The 20,566-nt window shown below is 46.9% G+C and overlaps 1 protein-coding gene across 1 annotated transcript in view; it reads left to right on the top strand.

The window, feature by feature from the left end:
- P2rx3 (purinergic receptor P2X 3) overlaps positions 1-20,566 on the top strand; it is a 38,649-nt gene that overhangs the window by 15,198 nt on the left and 2,885 nt on the right. Inside the window, exons 9-11 of the mRNA XM_052182848.1 lie at positions 19,031-19,124; positions 19,360-19,425; positions 20,061-20,138. Coding sequence (XP_052038808.1) covers positions 19,031-19,124; positions 19,360-19,425; positions 20,061-20,138 — 238 coding nt within the window. The remainder of the gene's footprint in view (positions 1-19,030; positions 19,125-19,359; positions 19,426-20,060; positions 20,139-20,566) is intronic.

Here is a 20,566-nt window from a genome sequence, read left to right as displayed (position 1 = left end):
AAAGGCTATGCCAAAGCCAGACTAGATCACAGTAGGGCAACCCCAAATTCTGTAGTCCCATGTATGGCATCTGAGGCTCTTGATGACATTACCTGGGCTGCAACTGCCTTGGGTAGCTGCAGTGTCTTTGTTCTGATGCCTACAGGCTATGCAGACCCTCTCTTGGGCTAGTTGTACTTCATTGCTGCAGTTTTTCTTAGACTGCATTCTCCATTCCTAGCTCCTTCCATGTCCTGGAGTCTATTGTGGCTTAGGCCTCACCCTCTCAGCTTCATGCAACTGCGTCTTAATGCTTCCTGACATGACTCAACTACACATGCTTTGGCTAAAAGTTAGCGGCTTCAGTAGCTTCTAGAACTTTGAACCTTGGTGCTAATTTTTGTAACTCCTTCATTCCTGTATCTTTCATGCCTGTAAAAACTAGTGCCACATATACATTGTTTCCAGGTTCTGCTGCCAGATCAAGACATAGCAGAACCCCCCTTAGACAACAGTTACAGCAATGTTTGTGGGCCTTTGAGGAAGACCCTGGAGAAACGCTTTCCTTTGTGGCCATTTGGGACAAGGAACACCTGTCTTCTGTTCTGCTGGTGGCATTCTTTATATAGACTACCTCTTTTTCAAATGAATTTATGTTTCACCAGCTGGAGCTGTCTGTGGGTGAGGTCTTGCCCTCAGGGTACCTTTCTAGTTGCTCTAGTTCATAGTACCAATTTCTCTTTAAGGGAATTGATTTCTTCAACAACTAAAGCTGCTTTCTCTACATCTACTTTGTCATCAGCTTTTAAACTTGCTTATACTCCTTTCTCATTACACTGGACACTTTGGGCTTTTCCACTGTACTTGCTTTCTTTCTTTCACTGTAGACCTGGCACAAAAGTGGTTCATTAAGCTCTTATTGTATCATTTTAGGACTTCTCTAGTCTGGAGCTTCAAATCCTTTACATTCCTCCTGCAAACTAGTTCCAAAGGCCTGCAAACCCACATGATTATGTTTATCACAGCATGACCCTGCTCCTGGTACCATATTTTTTTTTGCAGTAATTACTTTTCTAATTTCTGTGACAAAATATACAACAAAAGCAATTGAGGAAGGAAGACTTTATTTTGGCTCATGGTTTGAAGGCATAATTCACATTGACAAAAAAGCATGTCAGAAGTGTGAAGTGACAGGCCACATTGTAGCCTCAGTCAAGAAGCAGAGAGAGGTGAATGCCGGTTCCACTTGCTTTCTCCTTTTTACCTGGTGGACACAATAGCCTATGTAATTGTACTGTCCAAACTCAGGGTTGATCTTTACTCCTAAGTTTAATCTCTTTGGAAAAGTCCTCAAAGGCATGCCCATACATTGGTCTCCTGGGTATTTTAGATCTAACCAAGTTGACAATCAAGATTATCCATCACAATAACCCTCTTTATTTCCCACTTTTCTTCACAACTTTAAGAAATAATGGCCCATTCCATTAAGTTTTACATTTGGTAGTTTAAGATATATATATGTATGTTCTCTGGAAAGAAGAATTTTTAAAAACTGAAATTGCTTTCATAATCAACTCCAGAGTTTAAAAAACCATAGGAAACAACACATATTTTAAAGTAGGTTAAAAATACTGTTTGGCTCACTGGAAGAAATTGGCATATTTATTCAGTCAGTTCATCACATTGAGATCAATACAAAGGATATTTGTATGGTGGCTTAAAAATAGTGATATATTTTAATAAAATTCTCAATCTGAAATACAAGTTTCCACACTTATCACTCCCCTTTGGCCATCAGAAGGTCTTCAGTCCTCCAAATGACTCATTTAGCAAAATGCTTATGAACACCGTGACTATGATAAAGACCCCAACTACTGGTATCATACAGTTTGGAGTAGGACCTTTTATTTGAAGAAGAGCTGCTTTGAAATTCTATATCTCTGGTTGATTATGCAGTGACTGTGCCCTATCTAGGCACAATAGAATCTGAGATATACTTAGTTCTAAATAAGCTTTGACTGAGGGTACTGAGCAACTGATGCAGCTCAGTTGGTAGAGTGTGTACCTAGCATGCAAGAAACCTAGAGTTCCATCCCCAACTCGAGAAACCACACAAAACCTAAAGCCAGGAATGGTGGCCTGTGCCTGTGAGGACAGCACTCAGAAAGTGGAAGCAAGATCAGTTCAGCCAGGCGGTGGTGGCGCACACCATTAATCCCAGCACTTGGGAGGCAGAGGCAGGAGGATTTCTGAGTTTGAGGCCAGCCTGGTTTATAGAGTGAGTTCCAGGACAGCCAGGGCTACACAGAGAAACCCTGTCTTGAAAAAACAAAAAGAAGGAGGAGGAGGAGGAGGAGGGGGAGGGGGAGGGGGAGGGGGAGGAGGAGGAGGAGGAGGAGGGAGGAGGAGGAGGGAGGAGGAGGAGGGAGGAGGAGGAAGGAGGAGGAGGAGAAGGAGAAGAAGGAGAAGGAGAAGAAGAAGAAGATCAAGGTCATCCTTGGCTACATAGGTAGAGCAGCCTGGGCTATAGGAATCCCTGCCCTAAAATAAAGAAATCAGATTGGATGTTTCTTTGGACAAGACTAGAAAGAGGATCTCCAAGGACTCTATCAGTATAACACTCAAGATCTAGGGGAGCCACCTGAGAAGTATGGGCTCCTCTGAGGATTCCAAATAACTTATTCTCTTAGCAGAGCCAGATGTACAAAACTACCCAGTTGGACCCTGGGTAAATTTCCCTGAGAGTTCAAGGAAAAGGGCTCTCAGGAGACATCTGGCATGCACGCCTAACAGCACTCTGCCCAAGTGCCACCACATTCCACCACCTGCTCCCCACCAGCAGATATACTGACATTCAAGGCCAAAGGCCACAGAGTCATCTTTCTGAATGTTCAGAGAAGAGGGCACACACTGTGGTTTCAACGACACAGTGATCTTATGCTGTTGTTTAAATCTCACGAAGCCTCTTATCAGTAGGACTGATGTTCATTACCCCGTGTACATAGCATTCTGGACGCTTTGGCCAGTTATCCCTCACCCACTCTCGAAGGTAGATGCTACAACCCTTCCACCGTACCGAGGAGAAAAGGCGTGGGCTCATTGCGATCACTCACTGCCAATGAAACACACTGAGTGTATGGATGTGTATGGATGTGAATAAACATTCTTGACGGATATCTACCACAATCAGGAAAGCTTAGGGACATTCACACTCGTTAATCCTCAGTGAGACATATATAGGTGGTTGGGAATTTCCACCCTGTTGAAAACAAAGAACCCAAGTTCTAGGGAAGTGAAAATACCAACAGATGCCAGCGGCACAATTCACAGCCTGGCCTTTTGCCTCCCAAACAAGTTCATTTGTCTCTCCCTCCAACAGAGGCCAGACTCCTCGCCACTCTATTGTTGCCATCCGCTCTGGAGAGTGAAATTATTCAAACTAGACTGGCCTTGCTGTAAGCAGCACATCTGATACCCAGGGGCAGCTAGAGACCTGCACTTCCATCACTGATTCCATCTGCAGCTCATTCCCATGCCCCACCTCCCCACTCTCTGCAGCTCTTTGCAGAATCATTGATTGTGAGAGTGTCTAGGTGCTAAAGATCCGTCGTGCACATCTAGACAAAGCTGTCCCCTTTCAGAGAGGAAATAGAAGCTCTGAAGGGGAAGTGATTTGTCTAAGACCATGAGAGCAGCTTAGCACAGCCTTAGATGTTGTTCTATCATGCTCCCGCATCTGTCTTCCTAACACATAATCCCAAACACAAGGATACTTTATAAGGTGGCCTGTTTGTAATGAGTCAGGTCCAGTTACTGGCAAAGTAGCCTTGGTGTGCATCTCCCTTCAATCCTTACCTAACATGCTTGGTTCATCCATCTATATTTTCCATCTATATTAATTTTTGTATGCTCACGAAAGGCTTTTGCTCTTTCTCCATCTGCAGTTTGCTGGAGAAAATTTTCACTCCTATGTTTGTCTATTCCCCATAGGTAAATATTCTAATTATTCCTTAACATAATGTTTTTGAAGTTTTTTTCTAAGCATATTGAGAATGCAGTTGCTAGGGTTGTCTGGATTCGCGGTGGACAAAGTGCAGCTGTATCTAAAAATAAAAACTAGCAGTTCAACAATGCAGATAAAAGACCCCCCAGGAGGTGGCATCCTGTAGCTAAGACACAGGCCTGAGAAGTGGGTCTTGCAGCTCAGATAGACACTCAATTCACCAGGACAGGGTGTTAAGCTGGGTTCATTGTTGTGAGTGTGTAAGCACAGAGAGCTTGTAAGTGTGTACATGTGTTTGTTAGCCCCTGCATGTTTAAGGCTGAGTGAGAGCTAATCAGTGTGTGTGTGTGTGTGTGTGTGTGTGTGTGTGTGTGTGTAGGCATTGATGATTTAATGACAGATTTATAACACTGTATCTATCAGGGCCTCAGCAGGAAGCAGATGGCAGTCTCAAATTGGGTAATTCGAGGAGAGCTTAACAAAGGGGCTGATTTGAAAGTGTGGGCAGAGGGCAGGGAAATCACAGGGCCCAAGGATAGTAACAGGACAGAGGTTGGCAGGACAGAGGGCAGAATGTAGGGTCTGGAGCTTCAGAGACACGACATGAGGAGAGGGAAGCCCCACCAGGGCAAAACAGAGACAATGCACCAAGGCAGGGAGAAGCTTGAACCAGAAGGCACATGTGAGACCCAGTCCAAGTCCCTCTGCTACCACGTGGAGGTAGCTAATCCCTTTATACTATTGCTGAAAGTGTGAACCATTGCCCAGTAAAAGAACAGGCACTCACAGACATAAGCAATTTTTATTTCTTAAAAGCCATTTTATCTACAAATATACACGTTCTTTTCTTTAAGATTTATTTATTTATTTTATGAGTACACTCTAGCTATCTTTAGACACACCAAAAGAGGGCATCCAGTCCTATTACAAATGCCTATGAGCCACCATGTGGTGGCTGGGAATTGAACTCAGGACCCCTGGAAGAGCAGCAGCCAGTTCTCTTAACCACTTAACTAGCTCCCCAGCCCACAAATAGACATTTTCTTAAAAGATACTTTTTTTAGGCTAGAGACATAGCTCAGGCCCCGATTCTGAGATCATTCCCTAGAATGTCACTAAAAGATACTTGTCTGCAAATATAAGATTCACAGGAAAAAGTGACATGGGCTCTTTTTCTCTCATATAGTCCTTTTACCCTCACAGGAAGTTAGCATCCTAGATAGGGGCAGGCAGTTTCTTCCAGTTCTTTATACATATGCAGCCTAAAATTCCATGTCTTCGAAGACCTCAAAAGCTCACCTCTGGTCCTTTATGTTAAGAGCCCTGAACGGTGAATCTGTGAAACACTTTCTTTCACACCTGTGCTTTTGACCTCATTCACAGATCACCACACCCTCCTACGCAGAAAGGTTTGAAACTTGTCAGAACTGACCCACCTTTACTAAGGCTCAAAGCTAGAGGCTTGGTCTGTGTTCATTCCTTCTAACTTACCTTCAACTATTATGACTCCCCAACAACACACAAATGTAGTAAGTGTAAGATACACACACACACACACACACACACACACACACACATCCCCAGTGCTGCTGATTGCTAGGGGGAAAACAAAAGCACTTTTTAAAAACTCCTCCACCCTCATTAAATAGTTTTAGTATGTTACTCAATCTTTTTTTATTCACTTTACATCCCACTTACTGCCCCCCTCCTGGTCACCCCATCCCACAATGCTCCCCATCTTCCGTCCCCTAAGAAGTTGGGGCCCCTTGGATACCCTCCCACCCTGGCACACCAAGTCTTTGCAAGGCTAGGCACATCCTCTCCCACTGACAAGGCAGCCCAGCTAGAAGAACATATTCCATGGACAGGCAGCGGATTTTGGTTTAGCCCCAGCTCCAGTTCTTCAGGACCCACATAAAGACCAAGCTGCACATCTGCTTCATATGTGCGGAGAGACCTAGGTCCAGCCTATGTGTGTTCTTTGGTTATGGTGTCTCTGAGAACTCCAGGGGTCCAGGTTAGTTGATGCTGTTGGCTATCCTGTAGAGTTCCCATTTGGGGCCCACAATCCTTCCCCCTGTTCTTCCATAAGAGTTCCCAAACTCCATCTACAAACAGAAGCATTTTTTAATGATGTCTGATTTCTCATTTCCCCTCTGAGAGTTCCTAAGACAGCACTGCTACTAAAAGGCAGCTCGATTTTGGATTTCCTCTCTTGGTGTCTGGGACAAAAAAAAAAAAAAAGACTCGTTCGTCTGCTAGCTATTCCTCGTGTGCTAGGTGTTTGCAGCAGGCGTTCTGTGTTGGAAAGGCACCCACAGCAGCTCTCGTGAAGCTCAGATCTGGCCTGGTTCCGCTCCCATATCACAGCGTGCAGCTCACCAAGCTCCTCGGCCAACTGAGAGACAGAGCCGAAGGGGGCCTGGCGCTCATCACTCTCTGCAGTCTGGCTTTCCCCTCCTCCTTCTAAACGCCACAGAATATATGTTTTCAAGACAGCCATTTCAGTCCTTTTCACAGAAAGCCATACTGTGGGAAGGCCTCTTCCGTGGGGTATGTTCTCAGTCCCCATGACCCTTTTCCTTCCTCACTGTTCTGTGATAGCAGTGAAAGGCACAGTGGTCCCGGATGGGTACAACCCTTTCTAATGTGTGTGTCCATCCTGTTAGCACAGCAACTGGTGTTAATAGAAAATAGGATCGAAAACTTGATGAGTGCTGACCAAGGAGCTGGGGGGCGGGTTATCTTTTCACCTTTGAGGAACTCTGGGCCCCAGAGTCTCTTTTACCTGGCTAAGGCCACATACCTTATATAGTGCCAAAGGCGGTATTCAACATCTGGCAGCCTGGCCTCACAACCTGCACTTACAACTACAGGTAAGATGATAGGACCAGTAAGGTTGCTCCCACCCCGTTTCATCATGTGGCCCAGAGTAGCCTGCAGTTCATGTGCCCCAGGCTAGCCTCTAACTCATAGTAATCCTCCTACCTTCCTGATGCCTAGATGACAGGTGCAGGCCACTACAGCCAGCTAGTAATGTGTTTTTAAAAATCAACAGCAGACTTTTTAAATGGCTGCTTTTGCAATTAATCAGGTCCCTAGACTCTTAAGTAAATAAACTTGGCTTTGGGCCTGTCTCTCGGGGGAGGAGTCCTTGCAGGCTCGAAGGATGTGGCCCCCGTCCCAGATGCAAAGAGACTGCCAGGCGATATTTTCCTATCGGTACAGAATCAACTGTAAAAGTGTATTTCAGCTGGCAAAATGACTTCCCAGCAGGCAACGCTTTGCTGAGAACAGCACCTCCTTCACAGAGAAACCCAAATTCTGGGCCCAACTCTTCCCTCCCGAGTCAAACCCGGATCCTGCATGTTTGTTGCTGTTTTTCCTGCTGGTTTAACAGTTTTCGGTCCTGCTTTAGAAAGGAGTTTCCACTACTCTATGGGAGGACAAATCATTTCTAAACAGATAGATGAGTGCTTCCAAGGGATTTGTGCGCCATGATAAAAACCCTTCTCCATTCAGCAAACATTGCTGAATGTCAGCTCAGCATGGTGAAGCCCTTGCAATGGCTGGCACTACTCAAAGGTAAATTTGGCTGCCTGCTTCCTTGCACAGGAGTGTTCAGGCCTCAGGAGTGAAAACTCTTATGGATAATGATGAGATGACTTTGAAGGTTTCTTTCAGCATCTAGTTCTAGCACATGCTGAGCTTCCTGGTGGATGGAGAGTTGAAAGAGGCCAGTTCCTGTGATCAAGGGAAAGATAAACCTGACCCCAAATAGCACAAGTGTTTATACATAAAAATGCAGGCAGCTTTCCTCAGCTGTGGGCTCTGCATCTATGGACACTACAACCGTAGATCAAAGATCTTTGAGGAAGCAATTATACCTATCCGAAAGAAGCTGGCTTTGTCTCCTTCTTATACTCTAAACAATACAGCAGAACCACTGTTTGCACAAAACAGACGCTTTGTTAGACATTCAGTGTAAGTTATCTAGGGAGGATCTAACACCGGCAAAGCAATGGGCGTAGTCTATAGAGAAACACTATGCCATTTTATATAAAGGGCTTGAGTCTTACACAAAGTGGGGTTTGGTTTCTACAGGGCTTCCAGAATCAACCTGTCGGGACTATTGAGAGATGACTAAGAATAATTAAGCTAAGAATAACTAAAATTAAGGGGTGTAGCTCAGCTGTAGACTGTTTGCTTAGTATACAAGAGGCCCAACCCATATCAAAGCCAGACATGGAGGTGCACACCTGTAATCTGAGCATTTAGGAGACTGAGGCAGGAGGATCCTAAGTTCAAGGTCATTCTCAGCTACATCTTGACTTTGAGACCAGACTAGACTACAGGAGACTAACAAAGCAAAAAGAACAGTCAATATCTACCTTTAAACCTAGCACTCAGGATGCAGAGGCATGCAGATCTCTGTGAGCCGTGAGCCATCTTGGTCTACATAGTGAGCTCCAGGTCAGCTGGGACAGGCTAGGCTATATAGTGCGACCCTGTTTTAATAATAATAGTTGTTGGCATCATTATCATCATCACCACCACCATCCTCATCATCATCATCATCATGAAGCAAAGGTGAGCTAGTTCGAGCCCAGGGTCTGGACGGATTTCAGCCAGGGAATTAGTGCGGTGGAGAGCAAGTCTCATCCCCTCTGTAAACCATTTCTATAAAATGGACTGTAAAGCCTTTGTAAACTCTGATAGCCTAAATTAACACACATAGGTATGTAGGGGCGTGGTCAGGGAAGGGTTTTAGAAGCTGGGGCAGCTGAAGTATGCACTGTTATTTATAGCCCTGTCACACTGGGACGGAGCTTCAACCCCACCCAACAGAAGCACTTCTGACAAATGATTTATTACAGCAATTGACGTTTGTACTTACTCATCTTTTATCTGTTCCTGCTAATGGCACAAGGGAACATGTGTAAAGCATCTCAGTACTATCGGGCCTCAGAATGGCTCAATTTGGTCCAGTGTTGAAATGTTCTGTCTGGACACAGAACAGGTATCTCAGTGAAGGTACCAGTGAGAAAGCACTTCAGCCAGGGCTTGGGAAGAAAGGTATGCCCAAGAAACCAACATGGGAGTCGTGGAGATAGGTAGAAAAACTGGGAGCCATTACCACTCTAGATTTGTGGTCATTGTGGGAGGAATGGGTGTCTAGATTTAAAAAGATCCCTGGCATACACTGCACATAGGTACAAACAGGCAAAACCAAGATGGGACTGGGAGGCAGTAAGCAGAATAAATATCCACCGTTTCTTCTGCTTGCCTTCTCGTCCCCAGCCAGTGCCTCTCATCAACCAAACCTCTAGACACCAGAGGGCAAGAGAGCAGTTCTCAAAGAGCAGAGACTCACTCTAGAGGCAAGAGAGGAATGCTTCAGAGCAGCCTCCCGCCTGTGTCTGGCATTAGTGGCCTTTCTAGGTAGGTCTGGTAGTGATGCCTCCCATCCCTGACAGCTCCAGCCTTGCTTGTCTCCTCTCCTCTTCTTCCTCCTCCTCCTTCTTCTTCTTCCTCTTCTCAGACCAGCACTGGCAGCTCCCTGAGCACTGTCTCTCCTCTAACACTCTAAGCATCAACAAGGCAGAGCCATGGTGTGTTTTCCTTGACAGCTGTTGGAAGCACCTACGTAACAAGCTTCTTGCCTCCTGGGACTGCAGTCAACTCCTTTTTGGTTTCCAGCTCAGGGAATTAGTAGACTTGGCATTTGAGCAGCCTGAGTTCAGACTTCAACCATGCTTTTCGGTAGTTTGCAAAATCAAAGATAGAGAGTCTGGGTGTGGTGATATACAGCCTGTAATCTCAGCATTTGGGTGGCAGAGGCAGGAAGGTTGCCCTGAGAATCTGTTTACAGAGAGAGTTGCAGGTCAGCCAAGCTACATAGCGAGACCCTGTACCAAGAGCAAACAAAGTAAAAGAAGGGAAAATAAAACAGGCTATACACACACAGAGAGAGAGAGACAAACACACACAGAGAGAGAGACAAACACACACAGAGAGACAAACACACACAGACACACACACACACACAAACCATACTGAATCTATTTAGTGTTGCTCTTATAAATATGTTTAGGAATGACAACTTAGGATTGAACCACATATCAGTGAACTAATTCCTGGAGAAAATTGATTCTTTCTCTCTCAACAGCCATTGAGCCATTGATTACCTGTTGCTCTTCATCTACAGTGAGGCCTTGCAAAATCTCCCCCACTGACATGGCATGCCAACTGGTTTTGTCACCGTGCAGGTCTTGTTTAGATAACTATGTTGTTGTGATTTTGTGGATACAACTTCCCAATTTGTCTAGAAAACATTATCTAATGGCAAGAGGTCCTCTGACTCTTACTACCTTTCCACCCCACTCCCCCATCCATGATGTTCTCTGAGCCTTAGGTGTACAAAATGACTGTGTTGTAGATGCATCAGTTGGGGCTGAGTACCCCACAGTCAGCCATTCTGTACATTCTGACTAGCTGTGACTTTCTGTAATGGTCCCCATCTGCTGCAAAAAGAATATGCTTTGAGGAGAGCAGAGAGCTACTCTTATCTTTAAGTATAAGGATTAGTATTTAGAATACAGTTAGGAATTATACCAGCTTAGGAAAGTGGCAGTTGTAGGTGCTTCTCTGAAATCTGTGACCTCACCTGCTCTGGGTAGTTGGCTAGGTTTATAGTATGAGGCACGATTTCTTTCCTGTTCAGCTAGCCTTAAGTCCAGTTAGACTGCTGTTGGTTAGCACCAAGCTATAAGTAGCACTATTTCACTTCCAGAGATACCTCACTATGCTGGTCATTGTGATTCATAGGCATTCCAGCTGGGTAGATCCTTTCTTTCTTCTTTGGCAGCTTGTATAATACCTTCAGATGCCATGAACGCAAGTCCTCAGCAAGGAGGCTTCAGGTCACTTCCAGACGAATTCTTCCAAGTCCTGTGTAGGAAGGGCACTAGGGTCTTACTTTAACATTCTAGTGTCTTCATACTAGAAGACACCAAGGTCAATGACAAGAGCCTCTTGGGCTCTCCTGATCTGCAACTCAAAGTGAGCTTTCTCATACCTGGCACTGGGATTTTCATTAGATAGTCTATGTCTCTTGTGGGAAGCATTATCACTCCATTTAACATATTTATTAGTGTTATATATTTTAAGTAAGCTTATAAAATAATGTGTTTCCCTGTACCTTTTTACAACATCCTTACTGTTATTTGTGTATGAGTACTCTGTCTGCATTTACACCTGCATTACACCTGCATGACAGAAGAGGGCACCAGATCCCATTATAGATGGTCATGAACCACCCTATGGGTGCTGGCAATTGAACTCAGAAACTGAAAGAACAGCTGATGCTTTAAACCACTGAGTCATCTCTCCAGCCCATCCTTAGCATTCTTTATCTCTCCTTTCTCCCTCTCCTAATCTGCTGAAGTATTTCCTTCCCTCTCCCAACCCTAATTTATCCCCTTAACCACTAGATGCTGGTGTCTCCACTTTACAGATAGGAAAACTGATATGCAAATAGACAGGGCAGGTTGGGGGAGGAAGGGTCATTCTCAAGGTCATATAAAATATGTCAATTAGTAAAGCAAGGACTGAGACTCTAGGACTGTCTTATGTCTAAATCCCTATACCACCTAGGGCCATTAGCACCCTGTGAAGTCTAAAGGTAGTCATAGGAGTTAAGGCTCTAGGTTGGGCTGAGCTTGTGTAAGTGTTCTACATACATTATGTCCTCGATCCTCCCATATGTCCCCCACCAGTGGCATCTATCTTTCTACCTAGCCAGCTGCCAGATCTCAATGTTTTCTGTTTAAGAGAGAAAACAGCATGTTGTTACCACCATCCCAGTTCCATCTGCCAAATCAGGAGAATCTGGAGGAGCCCAGCCAGCAGAAGGATGCCCAGAGGCTAGCACTAAGAAAGATAATCTTCGAAGGGTTAAGAATCTGAGAAATTAGTTCGCTTTTCCAGCACGTGTGTCCTCTGTCCTTCACTGTGACCACCAGACCATCAGACAGACATAGATGGTAACATGGGCCCCATAGCCCACAGACTAAGTGTCAGAGTTCAGGTTCTGTAGTAGAGGGCCTGGACAAGTAGGCCAGGGCCATTTCACAACTACAGTTCTCTTCGCTGGCAAGCCTCTTCTCTGGGGTATAGGATGCCAATGTCTGTAGTGTAAACACTCCCCTGTGGTCAAGCTACAAGGTCAAGCTAAAGTCACTGAAAATGAAATTGGGAAGGCTTATGGTTGTCCTGCCTAGCCAGAGCAGGTGGATCCAACCACAGCCACTTCAACCCATCTCTACCCTCTAGTCAAGCCACACTCTGAGTTTCTCCAAACCACCATCATGTCCTTCTGAAGCCGAGTCTAGGCCAAGAGTCTTTGCTGCCTATTCTCTTAGAGTGGTGTTCCTCAGCTTCCAAGCCATTTTCTCCGTCCCATTTTGGATGGTGTGACTGATTGATACACATCTCCCTCTAACAGAGTGCCAGTGGTGCCTAGGGCACAGTAGGTACCGTAAGCATTTCCTGACCACTGAAAACATGACAGGCTGTCTGAACTTGGGCCCTAGTGAATAAATAGGCATTCATAGGGTGGAGAGGGAAAGAGGGGCAAACAGACTCTGAGCCAAAACTCCAGAGTCTATGTGGAGCATGTTCAGGACTTGCAGGAAGGCAGGCATGTTCTATGGCAGGGAGGATGTATGTAATAGAAAACAGTGGCTCTTCTGAGCCTCGATGCTAGCCCTACCCTGTGATACCAGGTACCCAGGCGCTAGCAAATGCAGTAGATCCTTTTAGCTTCAGAGCTTAAGAACTGACTTAAGGCCTGACCTAAGAGAAACCGAGGAGGGGGAGGAGAGAAGTTCTGGCGGTCCTGCCTTATTTTCTGTTGCTAATAAAAATGATCTAGCTGGGTAAGAACAAAGAGAAGAGGTTTATTTTAACTCAGGATTCTGAGCCAAAGTAGAAGGGGCACATCTGGAGATGGTCTTTTTGCTTACAGAGTCCCAAGGCAGCATAGGGTATCACAGTGAGAGTCAGGCAGGGTTCAAGAGACCCACAAGACTTGCTATTACAGCACACCCGCCCTTTTATGTTGCTGTTGCTGTTTTGTTTAGTTTTATTTATTTGTTTTCTTTTTGGGGTTTTGGGAATTTTGTTTGTTTTGAGACAGGGGTTTCTCTACATAGCTCTGGCTGTCCTGGAACTCACTATGTATATCAGGCTAGCCTGAAACCAAGATCTGCCTGCCTCTGTCTCCTGAATGCTAGAATTAAAGATCTGGCCATACTCTTTTTTTTTTTAAGTTGCATTTATTTCTATTTTACGTGTATCAGTATTTTGCCCATATATATGATGGACACCATGTGAGTGCCTGATACCTGTGGGAGTGAGAAGTGGGAGTCAGAACTCCTGGAAATGGAGTTACAGAGAGTTGTGAACCACCATGTGGGTGCTGGGGACCAAGGCTGGGTTCTCTGCATGAGTAGCAAGCGCTCTTCAGGGATGATCTGTCTCCCCAGCCCAGCACCTCCACTCTTGCTGCAACCTTTTAACCCACTCCTTCATTAATCACAGGGACAGAGATTCATGAGGCAGGCCTGCCTAATCACTTTTTTTTGGGGGGGGGGGGGTTGGATTTGGTTTTTTGAGACAGGGTTTCTCTGTATAACCCTGGCTGTCCTGGAACTCACTCTATAGACCAGGCTGGCCTCGAACTCAGAACTCTGCCTGGCTCTGCCTCTGAGTGCTGGGAGGCCACCACCGCCCGGATACTTAATCACTTCTTAAAGGTCCTGTCAATGCTCCTTCTTAGTATCTTGCATGGAGAGTCAGTTCCAGTACACATTTCACAGGAGAAAACCCTGTGCTATTCAAACCACAATGCTGGCTAAGAGTGTGGACTCTGAGACAGACTGGGTTTGAATTCCAGCTTCACTCTCCCAACTATTGGCTTTTATGGCTCAGACTTTTGTTTTTTAAGATTTGTTTATTTTATTTATATGAGTACACTGTAGCTGTCTTCAGACACACCGGAAGAGCAGTCAATGCTCTTCACAGCTGAGCCATCTCTCCAGCCTGTCGATAATATTCTTTATCTTGGCCTTAAGATAAGAAATTAATTTTTAACTCATTCCCTTCATAGCTTCTCCCATCCCCCCTTTTCAGTAAAGCTAAAAGTCTCAGAGAGGATGAGTGACGTGCCCAGGGGACAAAATGCTAGTTTAAAAAAGAGCCGAGTGGTACTCTAGCGGCTCTTGGACCTTTTCAGAGAGCTAATTCCTAGGAATGACTAGTCCTTTGATCTAGTCCTTCACAACTTTAACTCCTTCTTTGTCCTTTGAAAAGCTTTTCAAATTGTGCCTCAGTTTTCTCAGTGACAAAACTGGTGGGGAGGGGGAGGGCTGTAGTAGTCAGGATGAGTATTGCTAACTGCTATAACAAACAGTCCTCTCATCTCGTCAGTGGCTTAACTGTGACGCAGTGAGGTTGGAGAGCTCTGTGCAGTCATTCTGGGCTCTGGCCCGCTGCCGTCTTGATTCAGTCTCCTCAGGACTCTGCAGTCCTCCTCATTAATGGATCCCGGTAAGGTACACGGCACTGAACCAGGTAACAAGCCTCACCTCCATCCACATTCCATTATAAGAGGCAATGATGGAGCACCAAGAGGTGTGAAGGAATGCGAAATAAGGTCCAAGTGTGCCTCTAGAGAGAAGATACCCCAAGCCCTTATGACCTGAAACATCCCCTATCACAGGGATGTGGCAGCTTCTGTGATCTCCATTGGCTTCCCTGGAGCAGTCTGGACTCCAGGGCTGCACCCGTCTGCAGCCTAGACCCTCCTCTGTAAGCTCTGCAACTCCCCCCTCCCAGCAAGAGGGAAGAGAAGCCTTCCCTGCCAAGCCTCCTTGAGGGTGGGTGGCTGGTGAGATAATGTAATGATCTTACCACGCTTATTGCCTCTTGGAAGGCAGGTGCTGGAAGAAAACCAAGCCTGCTCTGATTTCTCTCCCTGTTCCCTTCGCATGCCTTCCCAGGATAAATTTAACCAGTGGAGCCTAGGATGCCAACTTCTTGTTCTCTGAGTCCATGTCAGAGCATTTGTCATGGATGTAGACGTAGGCTGGGCATGAAGGCCACAGGACCACAGGTCCGACCCCCTGCCCTGCCTCAAATATCTGTGAATCACCCCAATTCCCCATGCCCAGTTGACATGAATGCAACATCTGTGTGACAAGGGTCTTGAATTCTCCAGTGGTATGAGAATGTAGAATTTAGAAGGGTTCTGAGATCTTGCACCAGGATGCCTGTATCCTTAACAGCTAAAGACAGATGGTTCAGAGATTCCAAGTTTGGGCTGTGGAGTCAGAATCAAAAGTCATCAGACTCAAGCAAGTCACCTGCTCTTCTCTCTCCAAACCTATAAAATGGGTCAACAATAGTGCATTATTCATGAGGTTAACTGAGGTACTCTGCATGTGTTTGTAGGTCTCTGTATTTAGTGGGTGCTGAGATGATCATGATCTGTTCAGACCCTCAATCAGCTTGAAAGCCACAGGTTTCTAAAATCTTCTACCCATTTTAAATACTTCCTTTCCTAAGTTCTTTGCAATCTCCCTAGAGTTCTCCCAGGATCTCCCAGGAGTCCCAGGATCATGGATCTCACCATGGACATAAAAACAGTCTCCTTCCTGTTGTCCATTCCGTCATCCTCCTGATGCTGTGAACTGGAATTTATTCTGCTTTGCCTTGACCTGTGTAGCACACTCCAACCGTTACCCAGTAGGAAACTGGGTAGACCTAGCAGAGTTTCCCAGACATAACTTACCAGAGCAAAGATGATCTCGTTCCTCACACCCTTTCCTTGACCTCCGGGCCTTCCTTTCTTCCAGCTCAGTGGCTCTACTTCATTCAGCATCTGTACTGGGTCACTTTCATTCACCCCCTGGGTCTCACTCTCTGGAGAAGAGTCTCCTGCCTTCCCCCACTCTGCCTCTTCAACTGCAGAGCCCACAGTCACCACTGAGAACATTTCCACTGAATGATTCTCAGCCTTGCTTGGCAGGTTCAGACTGACGCCTCGCCCAGGCCAAGGCAGGGCCAGAAATCTGCTCCCTGAACTTTCCTGTACTGCTTCCCGATCATGACAGAAGCATCTGGGTCTAAGCTTCCTTCTCTGCAAAATGGGGGCACTTAGGATAGGTACCCCAAGGAGACATAGACAGCCTCCAAAGATGTAATTACATGAAGAAACACTGCACAAGCGTACACATGGAGCAAGAGGAACCTACATAGTGAAGGACCCCAAGGCTGGCAGCCTGTGGAGATGTTATCCCCAGTCTGGCAAGACAAGCAAAGGGAGAAAAGCACCAAATCTAGATGAAGCTGAAACCGGTCTGTGAGCCATTGGCCTGTGTGGGGAGCTAAGCAGACTGCACACCCTGTCCTTTCTGTGCTCCTGCTGATACTTCCTGTTGGATGAACCTGACTAAAAGCTAAGCAGACTTCTTGACAGCAACAGCAAGAGACAGGGTCCCTGGACAGGGAGCTGGCCAGAGAAGGGGCAGAGAAAGACAGTGTTCAGTAGACAGAATCACTGATGTGGGATTTTAACAGTGTTCACCTCACAGAGTTGGTCTCAATGAGTGTCCACCCACTACTGCCAACAGAGCTTCTACAGACGTGAGCACCCCTCTTTTTATAGACATGGAAGCTGACACCCTGAGGACTAACAAACAGTAAAGGCCACACTATTTACAGGTGATGACTATAGGATCCAGACTCATTTCTGCCTGACTACAGAGTTCCCCAGAGTCAGCCAGAGCAGTGGCTGACATTCTACCAGGCCCTTCCTCCCCCCAGAGGATGAGAGGGAGGCACCTCTCGTTCTCCAGCTCTGGGCCACTTGGGCTGCACACCTTCTTCTTCCGTCTGTACAGTTGCAAGTGTGGGCATCCCTGGGAAAGAGATGCAGCCTTGACCATTGCACACATTCAGGGACTGAGTTCTCAGACACCCCAACACACACACACACACACACACACACACACACAAACACCTTTACCAGCAGACAGGGGCCTAGGGCTCTGTGCTGACTAGGAAGACTCAGAGAGCCCAGCACTGTATGAGAGCAGCTTTGGCTTTATACTTACAACTTTCTGGACTCTTTGTTTGGTTTTGTCGCTGTCGTTTTATTGTTTGTTTTTGTTTAGTTTGTTTTAGTTCGTTTGTCCTCCCCCCACCCCTCTCTGCAACAGGCTTTCTTTGTGTAGCCCTTCGCTATCCTGAGACTATCTCTGGAGTGGAGGCTGGCCTGGAGCTCACAGAGGTCCGCCTATCTCCAGAGTGCTGGAATTAAAGGTGTGTGCCACTACTACCCACCCCTCCAGAACTCTTGTTTCCATTACACTACTTAATCCTGACATCGGGAAGCCATTTCACAGCAGTGGAATTTTGCCCAAGAGATTATACTGTGCCGATGTGAGAGGCTGGCCCGTGGCACTGGCCCATGGCACTGGCCCGTGGTGGGCAGAGCCGCACAGGGATAGAGTGTTTGATTTAGAGTCCAAAAGTCCAATGCAATTCCAATCCCACGTCCAGCACTTAGGAGCTGCAAAACCACAGGCAATTTCCTTCCCTGCCATAGGCATCTGCAAAATACGGTGCGGACACCACCCTTCTGCAAGGGCACAGCCTGAGTCTGAGGGAAGAATGAGATGTGATCACTCCTCTAAGTCCCCAGCACATCCCAAGGCACCCAGCAGCCAAGGCTGAGAAGCAGAAAGAACTGGGGCAGATGTAGGGCTGAGTTCCAGTGGGAAAGCCTGTGTGAGTCATTTAACCTCGCAGAGTGTCCCCAGAAAAGTATCAATTGTTTCCCTGCGCCATGGGACACAGCAAGGGTAGCACAGGGTGAGGGATCAGGAAACACTTTTCTCAGTTATATATAAACATAATTGTTCAGCAAATAACAGTGGCCAAGATCATAAATGTTTCCAGTGCCCAGGGCTGTTCCACAACACTGACATGTATGCTTTTGGTTGTCATGGCAACCCTGTAGAGCAAGACTTCTTACTACCATCACTGAGTCTCAAGAAGGTTAAACTGCTGGTGCGAGGTTCTATGAGTCAGGTTCTGGGCCTAGTAGGTTAACATTGGGTCCTGGGATAGCCAAGTGAGTGGACCTGAAGAAGCCGGGGGCCAGCTGTGGTCAGCTGTAGTCCAAGCTTTTATGCACATAAAAATCTTGGGGAGAGAGGGTTTCAGAGATGACTCAGTGGGTAGAGTATACTTGTTGATCAAGCATAAAGGCCTGAATTCCAACCCCGCACTCATATTTTTAAAAGTCGCACATGTCTTTACAACCCCAGTGCTAGGAAGGTGGAGCTAAGGGGTCTCCAGGGTGTCATTAGCCAGCCAGCCTAGCCAACTGATGAGCTCCGGGTTTAGTGAGAAACAGTCTTAGAAGATAAGGTGGAAAATAATCACCAAAGACATCTGATGTTGACCTCAAGCTACACACACACATAGGCCATGACATCCACACCCGCAGCTGCATACAAACACACAAACACACATGTGCACACACACAAGCCACGTAGGGAATTTTTTTTAATGTTTATTTATGTGCGTACACTGTAACTGTCACCAGACACTCCAGAAGAGGGCATCAGATCCCATTTCAGATGGTTGTGAGCCACCATGTGTTTGCTGGGAATTGAACTCAGGACCTCTGGAAGAACAGTCAGTGCTCTTAACCACTGAGCCATCTCTCCAACCCTGAGGGAAATTATTTTTAAAGGAGAGTCTTAATTCTCACCAACAAAGATGCTGATTCTATACAGTCCGGTATGGCCCAGGAATCTGCTTGTTGAAATCTCCTTGGTATGGGTCCAGGAAGAACTATGGCCGGCATCTTAGCAACCATCAGTTGCTTGATAATGACTGCGGAGCTCTGAAGAACCCTGAATTCAGGCAGGAGAGTCAGACCGTGGCAGACCCATTCTCACCCCTGGCCTCCAGGTTTGCCAAATACTACAAGATGGAGAACGGCAGCGAGTACCGCACGCTCCTGAAGGCTTTTGGCATCCGCTTTGATGTGCTGGTCTATGGGAACGTGAGTCCTGGGGCCCATCGGATGAGGGGAGCGGGGAAGCTTCTCAGCCTGCACTCAGGCTCTGAGGAGGCTCTCTGGGCATGAGGGTCTTCCACTCATCCCCCATCAGCTTCCTATACTATGTAGGGTGGAACCCTTTGACCCACCAGAGCCTCTCCAGGCTCCACAGCCTCTCTGACCCTCATCCCTCCTTGGTGTGCCCCCCGTCTCTATGCCTCCATCTTTGTCCATACAGGCTGGCAAGTTCAACATCATCCCCACCATCATCAGCTCGGTGGCTGCCTTCACGTCTGTGGGAGTGGTAAGTTCATCAGTCTTTCCGGGCTCTCACAGGGCAGGGAGGATGGGGCCCAGGCAGGCACAGTGCTGCTAAGCAGCTCAGCCAAGTCCTCCCTCTGGCCTCCAAACCTGCTGCTATGTAGCCCTGGCTGGGCATTTCTCAACATTACCTCCCAAGGCTTGTGGCTACCAGAGATTGCCTTCCTGTTTTCAGGTATTTCCACTTATTAAAAAATTCTTGCTTCTCACCATGAAGGAAGAGAGAGACTCCATGCTTCCACGGTGTGAGGATGTCTTAGTGAGGGAGAGAACCTTGGGGAAAGGTGGGGACAAAGGCCACTCCCAGGGACTCCTCCTCTAGCTCCCTCTGCTTCTCCCATCACACCCTCTACATACGATCTAGTGATGTTTCTCCGTAGCTAGAAAGGTAGGCCATAGAGGATCTGCAGAGCTTCTGGGCCTTCTCTGACAAGAGCGGCACAGGCACAGTCGGGCCTGTCTGGAAGAGTCAGCCCCCACATGCCCCGCCCCCAACAATGTTCCAGCCACCCCTCTGCTGAAGGTAGTCCTAGCCAAGAGCTAGGGAGAGAAGAGTCCACTTAAGCCCTGCCCACCTTCAAGCTGCTGTCCGAGCTTACACTGCCCCTCTTCCTGTAGGGGACTGTTCTCTGTGACATCATCCTGCTCAATTTCCTCAAGGGGGCTGATCACTACAAAGCCAGGAAGTTTGAGGAGGTGAGTTGGGGAAGAGGCTGAAAAGCAGAGGAAGCGGCAGGGAGGGCTGCTGGACCTTGGGGACTCCCTGTGGCTTACTCTTCAGGGTGTCCCGAAGTTCAGTGGGCCTCGTTAGTACATGGGGCCTGACAGAGGGGTCAGCTAAGAATGAACTCTGGAGATTTGGGGCTGGTCGGAGCTCAGGGGCCCCGTGCTTCTCTAGCACGTGCAAAGCCGCCAGCTTTATTGGGAGGAGTGTCTCTGTGGGTCATTGTTGTCAACATGCCCACCGTTCATTGCTTCTTGTCCACTTCTGGGGCAGAACGCATCCTGCCTGGAGATGACCCGCATTACAGTTCACCCTTGGAGTGCATGCAAAATTCTAGGTTCCCAGAGACTCATTCTACCTCCCTTACAACCAGGCAACTCCACCTCACCCACGCTGCTGA

This window comes from Apodemus sylvaticus, chromosome 5, assembly GCF_947179515.1.
Source record: "Apodemus sylvaticus chromosome 5, mApoSyl1.1, whole genome shotgun sequence".
In the NCBI taxonomy this organism is placed as follows: Eukaryota; Metazoa; Chordata; class Mammalia; order Rodentia; family Muridae; genus Apodemus; species Apodemus sylvaticus.
The sequence above is the reverse complement of the archived record's forward strand: the minus strand, read 5'-3'. Positions and strand labels throughout refer to the sequence as shown.